We start from the raw sequence: 13,680 nt of genomic DNA, 5'->3' as shown, positions 1-13,680 counted from the left end.
ATTTAAATGAGACTACGATCAAATTTGCTTAAGCAGATTCTTTTCTGAATTAAACTAAATCCGGTATTAAAATAATTTAAATAAGATTAAGATTGTCCATATTGTGTGTTCTTCTAATTTAAGTAAATTGGTTTCACTTCAAAACTAAGTTAAAGCAGTACAGCTTTGAATATTGCCAAGGCTTGAGGCTTCTTCTTGTTTGTGCCATACTAGCTGTTTTATGTATCCAGCGCCTACGCTCATGCATTTTACTACAGTTGGGATTGGGCATAATGATATTGAACCCAGAGCCATACTTTTGAAGTCTTTGAAGAAAGTATTGTGGTATTACCTTCAGTGGGAATAGAATCAGGGACTTTACTGTATGACTGTGTTCCAAACTGTACTATTGCAATGTTTAAGTCACTAATATTTACTACTCAAGTTGTTAAAACTATCTAAACAGTAAAATGCCATTGCTTTGTTCTTGGTGAGTTCTTCATACAAATCATATTTCTATGAAGCTTGAAGAATGTTTTCCTGTCGTGAATGTAAATGAGTTTAAAATAACCAAACAATTCATTCTGACTATATCCTTTGTGTGTGCCTTTAAAATTCAATACCTTTGTAAAAGAACATGAATGGAAGAACCATCATGCAAAAGTAAGAGGCAGTCAAAGAAAAACTGCCAAACAGCTTTGGTTGTGGCAATTTGATTAAAGAAAATGCTATAAACTGGAAGCATAGCAAGCAATCAGTTTGAATCTGCCTTATTTGCATTAACTCACAGTTAGAACTCACAAATCATAAAGTATTTTTCTCATAGGGTTAAAAATGGATTTTTCCAATATTAAATATTTTTGATGTACCATTTAACTTCTGTACAGAAAGCCTAGAGTGTGAAGCTGAAAAAATAATATGTTGAACAGTACTGTTTACTGCTTTAAAATCATCACTGGCAAGACACAGAGTGAATATGTTACCATAATGGAATTGGCTTTCAGTCCTTGTAATGCATTTCTTTTTCAGCCTTACCTTGCTTCTTCTGGATGACTTTGTCAGTGGACTCCGCTTTGTATTGTTGTTGGTGTCTGGCTGCCAAAGGAGCCACTTGGACTCAGTTAGAATCAACACCTCTGCTCTCTTCTGTAAGAAAGAGGCTGAGATACAACTTGGACAAATGGAGGATTGTGATTCCTAACAATAAGAGACTTCAAGAAAATTGTGAGAAGGTTTCTAGGCTTTATTTTGGAAATGGGATACAGACCACAAAATACACCTTGCTCTCCTTTGTGCCCTGACACCTCTTTGAACAGTTTTACCGGTATACATTTGCAAAAACTAAAGCAATGATGGATCAGCTTTCAGATCCATCCCATCATAAGTGGTCTTTTTTGTGCGGGGAGGAATGTAGAGGGGGAGTAAGTTCTGAGTTTGACATTTTGCAGAAACCAAAATTGCAACTATGGAAACAAATGTGAGTGGATTACACTGCAACAGAAGTTACGGATGTAAAAAACCCCCATAAAATATATGAAAATTTAGACTAAAAAAAATGTATACCGAAGCAACCTGCTTCAAGACTGAGATCTGCACCCTTGTCTGAAGGTGTCAATCTGAGCAGCAAACAATCCTCAAAGATAATTAATATCCCTGATTTAGAATGCACAGATGGCTCAAAACAACATATTGAAAAGAATGTATTTTCTTACGGTCTATAAGATTTTAGAGATTTTTTTAAAACTATGTTAATTTTAAGTAAGCACATTGATGTCATCAATATAAAGGTACACAGAACTTGTCCAGAAAGGGTGATGAGATCTCAGTTTGTGTGGATCAGACTTTCCCACCAACTGCTTGTTGTAGGATAAGTGACATTGGCCTGAAGAATCCTGCCCAAAGCAGCCAGTGAGAAATGCCATTCTGATTGAGACAGGTGAAATTTGCACATCTAGCTCTCACTTTGAAATTCTGTAATATGATGCCTGGTTCTGTTATCCCATGTTTTGGCCTATTTTTTTCATTACCATATACCTGTAAATTCATATAGGGCCTAACCCTAACCTTAAAAACAAGCCCATACATTTCTAAACATAGCTTTTAAATATTTTATTGGCTTTTTTTAAGTTGGTAATCCTACAATCATAAATCAATGTAAATACAGGAATCTGGATGTAAAGGAAATCATGAGAAACAGTTTTTATGTGTTTGGATTTGAATGGTGATATTGTTCACAAATTAAATGAAATTATTTTGAATGTTATGAAACTATATCTCCTATAGAATCCTCATTAGAAATGGAGACATCACAATGTGGTAGGAAATAATCTGTTCTTTAGTGGGATGATGTGGAAAGAGAAGTGTGTGTGTGTGTGTATGTCTACACTACCACCCTAGTTCGAACTAGGGTGGTTAATGTAGGCAACCGGAGTTGCAAATGAAGCCCAGGATTTGAATTTCCTGGGCTTCATTTGCATGTTGCCGGGCGCCACCATTTTTAAATGTCCGCTAGTTCAGACTCCGTGCCTGCGGCTACACACGGCACGAACTAGGTAGCTCGGATTAGGCTTCCTGCAGAACCTGTGGAACCAGCGCCTGCCCACGTGGAGCTTGGTGCACCCTGGCTGAGTGCCATGGCCAGCTGGCCGGGCAGCCACTTCTCTTCCCTCCACCCCGGCTGCCCTGAGCTCAGCCCAGAGAGGCTGCCTCTAGCTCCAGCTTTGCTGGAGCAAGCTTCCCAGGCTGAGTGCACAATCACAGATGCCCATCTGATGGACTGTATACAACTAGCAATCTCAGACTACAACCCAGACTTCAAGACACTGGCAGATACTGTTCAGTCACAGGTGTCACACTGAGACTTTGTTATTGGAAGAAAAAATATATAATTATCAATACTTGATTTTAGATTTACAAAATAGCAGAGAACAAAATGTATAATTGTAAATGCTTCATTTGACATTTAAATAGCATGAATTAAAAACAGATAATTTATTTCATAACTATAAACATGTGATTTTAATTTTATATATTGCATAATTTAAAAATAAACTGTTTAACAGAGTGTATAAGGGCTGGGGATAGCAAGTGATGGACAGGAGAATAGAGAGGGCGGGGCTTCAAGGAAGGGGTGGGGTGGTAGATCTTTGCCTGTTCTGAGACTTAAAAAGTGATCTTGCGTGTAAAATGGTTGGAGACCACTGGTCTAGACAGTATTTGGTCCTGCCATGAGCACAGGGGATTGGACTTGATGACCTCTTGTGGTCCCTTCCAGTCCTAGTATTCTATGAATCTATGATTCTAAGAGGAGCTGGTTTTTAAACTGGGTGTCCTCACAGACCAGCTCCCATCGGGTACCCCACAGAAGCAGCAGCGTGAAATGGCAGGGGCTCCTCAGGAGTGAGGCTTGAGTGCACTGGCTGCCGGCCCTACGCCCAAGGGATTATAGAATAGTCAACTAATCAATAAGAATTCATGAGGTTAATCAACAATTCAATTAACTGATATTTAACATCTCTAGTATGTAACACTTTTCAGGAGTTCTTTTGTCATCAGTGAACTGCAACGAGACAGACTTTAGGACCCAGAGTCAGCCTGTCTGACAGTGGCAGAACTGGTTTCTTGGAGAATATTACCTATTCCTGTGACGTCTGTATTCCAACAGGTGTAGTTTTCAATCAAGTGAAAGACAGCAGTCCGGGAAAACTCAAACCCTCATTTCACTGCTGTGCATTCTTCTGGATTATTTAACCACTTTACCTTATTTTATTATTACTTCAAACTATAATTTAGAGGGAAATAAGATGCCACGGAAATATGCTCTAGGCTGCTGTTCTATGAAGATCATAAGGAAAAAACTTTTTTTCAAGAAAGCTCACAGCCAGCACACTGCTTCAGATTCTGAGACACAAAATGATGACTCAGAAAAGAGAGGAAAAGGTAAAAAAAGAAAGAAGAAAAATGAAAATAGATGGGTGGTTGTCTCCAACTTGCCCTTTGAAAGCTGCAAATGGAAAGAGAACCCAAATAGACATTATGACTGTAATAAAATCAAGACCACCAAATACACTTTCTTATCCTTCATTCCAAAAAATGTCTTTGAACAGTTTCATCGTTTTGCCAACTTATATTTTGTGGCCATTGTAGCATTGAACTTTGTGCCAGTGGTAAATGCTTTTCAACCAGCCGTTTCTGTGATCCCAGTTTGTGTTATAATGGCTATCACAGCAATTAAAGATGCCTGGGAGGACTTTCGGAGATATCAGTTGGACAAAGAGATCAATAATATGGTCTGCCTCATTTACAGCAGGTAAATAAATCACATGTTTTTCCATGTAATTGCCTCAAATTCTATTTTATTCAGAGTATCTTAATAAATGATGACGTTTCTGGAAACAAAATAACTACTAGGGGAAAAGCTCTTCCATAGTGGAAACCAATGTTTTTGTGTGTTTGATAGATAAAATTAAAGGGATGCCACAAAACAAATTTGTAAATAATACATTATGAGGGGCTAATTAGAATGATTTTTCCAGAATGACTAAGAAAAAACTAATTTCATAAGCTTATAAAAAGGTGTGACCCCTACATAAAGAGTACACCACCAAAATTGTCTATAGTCACAATTTCCTGAATTGCCTGCAGAATTGATGTTTTTTGTTTTCCTGTAGCATCAATGGTATTTTCAACCTTAAGGAAATGACACATTGTAATAGAGGTAATGAAAATATTGTCACCTTTATAAGAAAGGTGGTGATAAACAAAAAATCTTTTGTTTGTTTGTTTTTTGTTTAATTTTACTTTGCTCAGAAAAAGAAGTCTTAGGGAAAATATAGCAAATATGCTAAACATTAGCCGAGTGACTTTGTGCAGGAAATCTTAATTATCGCTCTTGTACACAAAAGAAGCATAATAAATTGTTTTAAAAAATCATTTACCAGAGATGGCTAATTCTAAGTGTTATGTGGGAATGCAGAGAAGTTATTTTTTGGTCTTTAGCAGTCCCTCTTGTGCCATTTTGTATTGCTCTATGTTCTTTCTAAATCTAGGAAACTGTGTGCACTTTGAAATGTCTTTGTCTTCCTAAAAAATTCTATGCTTATAGTTTCCAAAAGATCCAGTATATCCTTAAACCTTTTTTATGTATGAAAATATATCTGCCAACTTACAAGTGGATGTATGAAAGCTTTGCGGAAGTGAGCATAATGCCTCCAGCTCATTTTTTTCCTCCAGGCATGGGACACGGGGTTAATCAAACATTAAGAATAGTTGTTGGACCAGCCCAAGATGACGATGTATTCATTTGGATTGCAATGATGTCTGGAGATTCTGAAAAGAGTCCTTTTCAGTTGTCTTTCACCAGATATTTGTGGCCTTAAGGAAGCTGTAGAACAAGGGGAAGTGGGTGTCTTCAGGACAATAGAGGTTCTCTTCTCATGGAAAAAATGGTATATAAATTAAATTGCCAACAGACTTGTTATATGTTGTAATTAATCTGAATAACTTCAGTTCTTCAGGAAACTGACATTTCTTGTTCTTCTTGTTAGCTACACTGTCACAGAGGTGCTTAGTGTCTCCTGGTTTTCTTTTCTTCCTTATGAATCATCTGTCATATATTATTTTATACCAAGTGTGAAACACTTTTTTCTAGGCAGTGGAAGCCTTGTGAAACTAAATTATAATCTTGTTGCAGTAGAGCATTTTCTTTTAATACAGTGACTGATCTCCCATCTGAAGGTGAATGAGTAATCAGATTTACAGTATTACCCTATGAGAAATTGAATTGGATACTGTGTTATCTATCTCTGTGGTTTCAGAAGTCAAGCTAATGAATTCTGGAATCTGGTACCTCAACTCACAGTGGGGACTAATGAATTTAAACAGGGCATCTTGTAACATGGCCCTTTTCCTTTTTCCTTTTTTAACTAAGATGACATGTAAAGACAGTACTGGAAAGGGATAAGCTTTCCTAATAGCATAATTAAATAAGGCTCAGCTGAGAACAGGAGTGAGGACAATAGTCACTGAAGAGTGTTTTAGGCTCTAATTCTTGAATGGCTTATGGCCTTAGTAATTGGTGATGGAGGCTTGGATCTCTAGGGCTGCAAGTTCACAGAAAACATAATAAAGTGTTTATAAATTGTAGCATCTTGTGCACATATAGTACTTACAAAATAAATTAAAAAGTTAGTAATCTAATTGCAAGTTGAACACACCTGTCTACAGTCACCTCCATTTTCTGTGTCAGTACAGATTTGTCCCTACATATATATGTTCTGTCTAGTTTTCAATGTCACTATCAGGAAGTCATCTATGATATTTACCTTATAGTTTCTCTTTCTCAATTGCATTCCATTTCTTCAAGAGTACTCCTTCATATATGTACTCCTTCATATAAGCCTGATTAATTCTTCTTTATCCTTAGTATTTAATTATGTCCTTTAAATATTTGTGATCAAAGTCCCTTGACTACACTCATAACTATCTCTTAACAAAGATGCCAGAAAAGATCATGGAGAAAATAATTAAGGAATCAATCTGCTAACATCTGGAAGATAACAGGACAATAAGTAAGAGTCAGTGTGGATTTGTAAAGAAAAAAGCATGTCAAACCAATATAATATCTTTCTTTGATAGGATATCAAGCCTTGTGGATAAGGGGGAAGCAGTAGATATGATATACCTAGACTTTAGTAAAGCATTTGATAAAGTCTTGCATGACTTTCTTATTAATAAACTATGAAATTACTCCTTAGATGGGGCTAATCTAAGGTGGGTGATTAACTCGTTGGATAACCATTCTCAGAGAATGGTTCATTCTCAATGGTTCATTCTGGAAGTGCATAAAAAGTGAGGTTCTGCAGGGATCAGTTTTCATCAACAATTTAGATGATGGTATAGAGAGTACTCTTATAAAGTTTGCAGATGATACCAAACTGAGAGGGGTTGCAAGAGCTTTGGAGAATAGGGTCATAATTCAAAATGATCTGGACAAACTGGAGAAATGATAAAAAGGATGAAGTTCAATAAGGACTTCATACAAAATACAAAATACTCCACTTAGGGAGGAACAATCAGTTCCATACATACAGAATGGGAAGTGACTGTCTAGGAAGGAGTACTGCAGAAAGGAGATTGAGGGGTCAGAGTGGACCACAAGCCAAATATAAATCAACAGTGTGACACTTGCAAAAAAAATTCAAACATCATTCTGCGATGCATTAATAGGGATCTTGCAAGCAAGACACTGCAAGTAATTCTTCCCCTCTACTGTGGGCTGATTAGGCCTCAGATGGAATATTCTGTCCAGTTCTGGGTGCAACATTTCAGGAAAGATGTGGAGAAATCGGAGTGGGTCAAGAGAAGAACAACAAAAATGATTAAAAGTCTAGAAGACAGGACCTATGAGGGAAGCCTAAAAAAAATGCATGTCTTTAATTTGGAAAAGAGAAGACTGAGAGGAAACACAATAGCAACTTTCATGTATCTAAAAGGGTTTTAGAATGAGGAGGAAGAAAAAGGGTTTTTCTAATGTCCAACCTAAACCTCCCTGGCTGTAATTTAAGCCCATTGCTTTCTGTCCTATCCTCAGATGTCAAAGAGAATAAGATGCCTGAGAAGCAGAAATTAAATCCATAATTCTAAAAGAGCTGCACACTGTTCTAGAATGTCTTCTAACACCGTTCATACTGAAAGGACATACTGAAAACAAAGAGATATTAAAAAACAACAAATAGTCTTGCAGCACAGTAGAGACTAACAAAACATGGGTCATGAGCTTTCGGGGGAACAATCCACTTCTTCAGAAGAATGTGTGGATAAATAAATAATGGATGGGAGGGGGGAGAGGAGGAAAAAGAAAGGGGGTGGGAGAAAAAAAGGGAAAAGAATAGTCAGTTAGAGTGTCCTTGCTACATGAAGCTGATAGAGAAGGTACTAAGTGTTCTTAAGTACCCATTGTTTGGTTTATTTATGTCATTAGGATGTGGAATATAGCAAGCCATTGACCCTATGTGTTTGGAATCCATTCTATCATTCACTAAAGTCTGTCCAGGTAAAACTTAGATTATCTGGAATTTTCATACCTGTATTAACAACGTGGGTATGTACAGTCTGCTCTGTTATGAAAGATTGATGCACTTTTTGGACTTCTAGCAAATTGTGGCCATAAAATTAAAATAAATTTAATTAAAATAAAATAAAATTTGATGTGGCCATAAAATTAAAATAAATGACATCTATGTTGCAAGCTGCCATGGAACTTACTGAAAGCCATAGTATCAAATTTGTGAAGCAATAATTAAAAATGGAATTCATACCTTGGAGAGACAGCTCACTAAGTGGTAAAAGAATATCAAACCTGCTGAGCTGATTAAACTTAAAAGAACATCTGATTTTCAACAGTTGCTTTGTTTAGATCCAAACCTCAGAACTTAACATCAGGAAGCAGTGAGTTATCACTTCTTATTGCCAGTCAAAGTACTCCACTGCAGTCACGATTCTTGGCTCCCTTAAATTAAAACCTGCCATAGCAATGCTATCTCCTGTTTGTGCACTGCTTTAATAACAGCCTCTTTTAGGGCTATCACTTTATTGTGCTAAGACCTTTCACCTGCTTCACCCAAAAATGTGTATGCAGTAGTTTAACAGATGGTAACACCAAACTAATGACTAAAGACAAAGGGCAAACAGGCACCTTCGTTTCTGGTTTAATGAACAGGGCTCGAAAACCACTATTTCTACTTGCCCATGGCGAGTAGATTTCAGCAGGTCGCTCTGTGTGCCCCATTCACCGGCGCTGCGCACATGCACAGTGCCAGTCTGGTGCATGTGTGGTACGGGGCTGGCGAGTAGCTCTCGCCTCAGTTTGTCGAGCCCTGTTAATGAACATATCATGGCAAGGAGTGCCATGGAGAACTTACTAAGTGGCTGAAACAATGGGTGAACAGCTTATTGGGATGCTGCAAGCAGTCAAGCTGGCCTGAATGGTGCTAATGCAGAATTGGATAAGCAAACATTAAGTGACTAAACTTGAAGTGGTGTGCGCTCTCCATCTGCTGTCAGTTTCCAAGCTGCAGGATTCTGCAGTCACTGCTAATACATTGAGGTGTGAAATCAGAAAAATGTCAAAAGAGTGCCCTGCTTAGAAAATGCTCCTGAAAGTTACTAGACAGTGAAGTTTGAACAACACCAAAACTGCTTTTTACAAAATAAATAAATACATTTTAATTGGTCCAGTTTGTTTTCAAAATGGATTCTGACCAAATCTGGTAAAACAAAGAAATACAATAGTAAAATAGTCCTAACTCTTACCTATCTTAAGCCAGCACAGACTTGGAATGTCTACTCCATAAGAATATTGGCATCTTTTAGCATTGAAAGAATAGTGACCATGGTAGAAGGCAAGAGATTATTGTATTGAAATGTAGGGTCCCTTTTGTGGCATTAAGGAACTTTCAGTCCCCAGGCAGTAGGATTATTTTAATGGTATATTTTGTTACTTTCTAGAAAATAGCATGTCATAGCAATATCAACAGTATTGTTAACTTGCTAACTTATCATTCAAGACCAATCCTGAGTTTTTCCAATTGCAAGGAACATACATATCTGTTCACAAACGAGGACTTATCTGGCTGCATAAACTACAACTTACATAAAGAACTGTCACCTCTAGCTCATAGATTTGAATCCAGCCTAACAAAGCAGTGACTGGAAGATTGGCACAGAACTGGCCTCTTGTTCTTTCCAAACACATGTGTCCACCTCATAAAAATCACTTAGGCCATGTTTACACTAGGAAATTATTTCAAAATTAGTAAAATCAAAGTAACAGAATCAAAATAGTGTGTCCCCACTACAGGAGACCATCAAAATTACTCAAAATTATTTTGAAATAGTGCATCCACACTGACTGGAGCCTGCCGTGGACTTAGACCCGACCCCCCGCCCCCCAGCAGCACTCCGGAGAGGGCACCAGGAGGGTGGACACTTCCTGTGGCTGCTTGATCAGGCAAGCTGTGACACATGCTTTCAGGGGCTCCTCTCTACGGCTGCTTCTCACACACCACTCCTCCATTGCCTCCCTCCTCACAGGACACAAAATGCAAGTCGTGTGCTCTGGTTGCCCTTGCAGATGCCACATCATTCAGCTCTTCCAAACTGCTCACATGCTGCTCCAGCAGAACAAGGACCACCCTGCACTGCAGGCCCTGATCACCCAGGTCATAGAATCATAGAATCATAGAATAATAGGACTGGAAGGGACCTCAAGAGGTCATCGAGTCCAGCCCCCCGCCCTCAAGGCAGGACCAAGCTCCGTCTACACCATCCCTGACAGATGTCTATCTAACCTGTTCTTAAATATCTCCAGAGAGGGAGATTCCACCACCTCCCTTGGCAATTTATTCCAATATTTGACCAACCTGACAGTTAGGAATTTTTTCCTAATGTCCAATCTAAACCTCCCTTGCTGCACTTTAAGCCCATTACTCCTTGTCCTGTCCTCAGAAACCAAGAGGAACAAATTTTCTCCTTCCTCCTTATGACACCCTTTTAGATATGAAAACCGCTATCATGTCCCCCCTTAATCTTCTTTTTTCCAAACTAAACAAGCCCAGTTCATGAAGCCTGGCTTCATAGGTCATGTTCTCTAGACCTTTAATCATTCTTGTCGCTCTTCTCTGTACCCTTTCCAATTTCTCCACATCTTTCTTGAAATGTGGCACCCAGAACTGGACACAGTACTCCAGCTGAGGCCTAACTAGTGCAGAGTAGAGCGGCAGAATGACTTCACGAGTTTTGCTTACAACACACCTGTTGATACAACCTAGAATCATATTTGCTTTTTTTGCAACAGCATCACACTGTTGACTCATATTCAACTTGTGGTCCACTATGACCCCTAGATCCCTTTCCGCCATGCTCCTTCCTAGACGGTCGCTTCCCATCTTGTATGTATGGAACTGATTGTTCCTTCCTAAGTGGAGCACTTTGCATTTCTCTTTATTAAACCTCATCCTGTTTACCTCTGACCATTTCTCTAACTTGCTAAGGTCATTTTGAATTATGTCCCTATCCTCCAAAGAAGTTGCAACCCCACCCAGTTTGGTATCATCTGCAAACTTAATAAGCGTACTCTCTATCCCAATATCTACATCATTGATGAAGATATTGAACAGTACGGGTCCCAAAACAGACCCTTGCAGACCTCCACTTGTTATCCCTTTCCAGCAGGATTTAGAACCGTTAACGCTTGTTAACGGTCCTGGTGTTTCTGCTGCTGCAAAGGCCCCCTCAATATCCAGGACACTGTGGAATGCCACTTCTGGCAGAGGGAGGCCAGTTTGGACCGGTGGGACCACATCATTCTGCAGCAGGATGACCAGCAGTGACTCCAGAACTTCCACATGCTGAAGGCCACCTACCTGGAGCTCTGTGAGTGGCTTGCCCCTTCCCTCAGGTGATAGGACACACAACTGAGACTCGCCATTGCTGTGCAGAAGCGTTATCATCACCCTGTGGATGTTTGCTATGCTGGACAGCTACTTCTCTTCTCTTTTGGGAACCAGTTCGGCATGGGAAAATCCAAAGCAGGGCTGTGCTCCTGCAGGCAGCAAGGAGCCATGTGCTGCTACAGTGGGTTGTCACTCCAGGCAACGTGGACACCATTGTGAACTGCTTTGCTGCTAAGGGCTTTCCCAAATGCGGGGAGCCATAGACAGCACTCATATCTCTTTCCTGGCCCCCAACTACCATGTCTCAGACTACATCAACAGGAAGGGGTACTTCTCCATGGTGCTGCACGCCCACATGGATCACAAGGAATGATTCACTAACATCAGTGTTGGGTGGTCAGGGAAGGCTAATGATGCCCGCATCTTCCGGAACTCTTGCTAGCACTTTTTTTCCCAACTGCACCATCAGAGTTGGACGTGGACATGCTCATCTGCATCCAGGGTGATGCAGCCTACCCCTTGTTCCCCTGGCTCATGAAGATCAACACAGGCACCCTGGACTCCACCAAGGAGCACTTCAATACCAGGCTGAGCAAGTGCTGCATGGTGGTGGAATGTATGTTCAACGGCTTACAGGGGAGGTTCAGGAGTCTCCTCACCCATCTGGCCTCAGTGAGCACAACATCCCCTTTGTGGTGGCAGCAGCTTGTGTGCTCCTCAACCTATGTGAGAGCAAGGGGGAGACTTTTCTGCCAGGATGAGGGGCAGAGGCTGAAAGGCAGGCCAGGGCATACAAACAGTGCTATTCAGAGAGCCCATCAAGGGGCTGGACTCATCAGAAAGGCCTTGAGGGAGACTTTTGTGCAAGGCCAGCTATAAGACTCTTCCCAGTGCTCTCCACAAGAGTCCCTGCATTCCCTCTGTGTGCATTTCCTCCCCCACCCGTCCCTTCCCTGTCCTCCTCACTTTCCTCCCCTCCCCAAGAGGTCCAACCACCCCATATTCTGTGGCTCCAGCACGCCCTGGAGTGGGGGCTAGGAAAAGAAGCCATGGGAAGTCAAGTCTCCTCCACATAGCCATGCTTGACTGGGAGTGAATGCTACCCAAATGTGGGCATGACCCTGTGCTGTGTGCAGCACTGCTGTGTGGTTCCATGACCCCAGAATCTTTAGTGGTGGCTTGTTGTGGGAAGGTGTTACATCCCAGAGGCCAGAATAAGGCAGGCATCCCCAGGAACTTTGTGTGAGTGTCATGGGGCTGAGTGCTCCAGACTGGTGTTCCATGTGCACTCACATGCACAGGCTGTTGTATGACCCCCGAGGCCGACTAGGCTGAACAAGGAGTGTGCAGCTTCTTGCAGCCTATCACCTTCCCACAGAAGCTTCCCACCTGTGTGTATAGGCCTGCCAAAGCTCCTTGATTTTCATTTGGGCCTTGTCGGGTGTCCAAATGTGGTCTTTGTTGGTGATCTGGCTGTAGATATCAGCATTCCTTTTTCTACTGTGGAGATCCTGGATGTTGGTCTCCTCCCCTCTGACCTTGATAAGATCCAGCATTTCCACACCAGTCTAGGCTGGAGCTGTTTTCCGTCCCTGGCAGCCAAAGGAGTTGCAGGAGTGCTGGCAGCTGTGGGAGGCTGTAAGTGGGTGTTGGGATTGCTCATGGCTACCTGGGATGCTGCTGTGTGGCATGGAGCTGGCAAAGCTCATCACATGGCACAAACCCTGCCTATGGTTTTAAGCTCCGTAAGAGAAAGGGAGAAGTGAAGCTAGCAGGTGTGGCCACAGCAGTCAAAAGTGCAGCTGTGAGAGGCCTCTGGAGGCCAATTATTTCAAATTGGCAGCACCGGATCATCCACACTAACACTATTTCAAAATAACTCCCTAGTGTAGACCAGAGCCTACAGAATACACTAATTGACACCCTAGTAACAATGTTGAGAGAAATGTATGGAGCAGCATAGAGACCTAGCTACTTTCTCCTCCTCCACAAAAGTGGTTCCTTCATGTCAGAGATGAGGCATGCATGCTATGGCTCAGTACTGCAATGTGTTCTGTAACTAGACTTCAGTGTCTATTCCGTGTCTGTCTGATACCTTCCACAAATGCTAAATTCACTCCTAAACATTACTCCATAGTCTGTCTTTACAGAAGAAATTCTCAGCTTTTGGTTCTGAAGTTCTCAATTTTTTTGCTGAACAGTTCTTTTGATGAATTATTTTATAGCCTCTCTGGTTGCAAAGATAACT

At 40.8% G+C, this 13,680-nt stretch overlaps 1 protein-coding gene across 1 annotated transcript in view; it reads left to right on the top strand.

The window, feature by feature from the left end:
* The first annotated feature begins 3,654 nt into the window (after positions 1-3,654).
* The window catches only part of ATP10B (ATPase phospholipid transporting 10B (putative)), a 110,664-nt gene continuing 100,638 nt past the window's right edge, over positions 3,655-13,680 (top strand). Inside the window, exon 1 of the mRNA XM_025178505.3 lies at positions 3,655-4,288. Within this exon, the coding sequence (XP_025034290.3) occupies positions 3,783-4,288 (506 nt within the window). The 5' untranslated portion in view covers positions 3,655-3,782. The remainder of the gene's footprint in view (positions 4,289-13,680) is intronic.

Source organism: Pelodiscus sinensis, chromosome 16 (assembly GCF_052426305.1).
Source record: "Pelodiscus sinensis isolate ZL-2025 chromosome 16, ASM5242630v1, whole genome shotgun sequence".
Classification (NCBI taxonomy): domain Eukaryota; kingdom Metazoa; phylum Chordata; order Testudines; family Trionychidae; genus Pelodiscus; species Pelodiscus sinensis.
The sequence above is the reverse complement of the archived record's forward strand: the minus strand, read 5'-3'. Positions and strand labels throughout refer to the sequence as shown.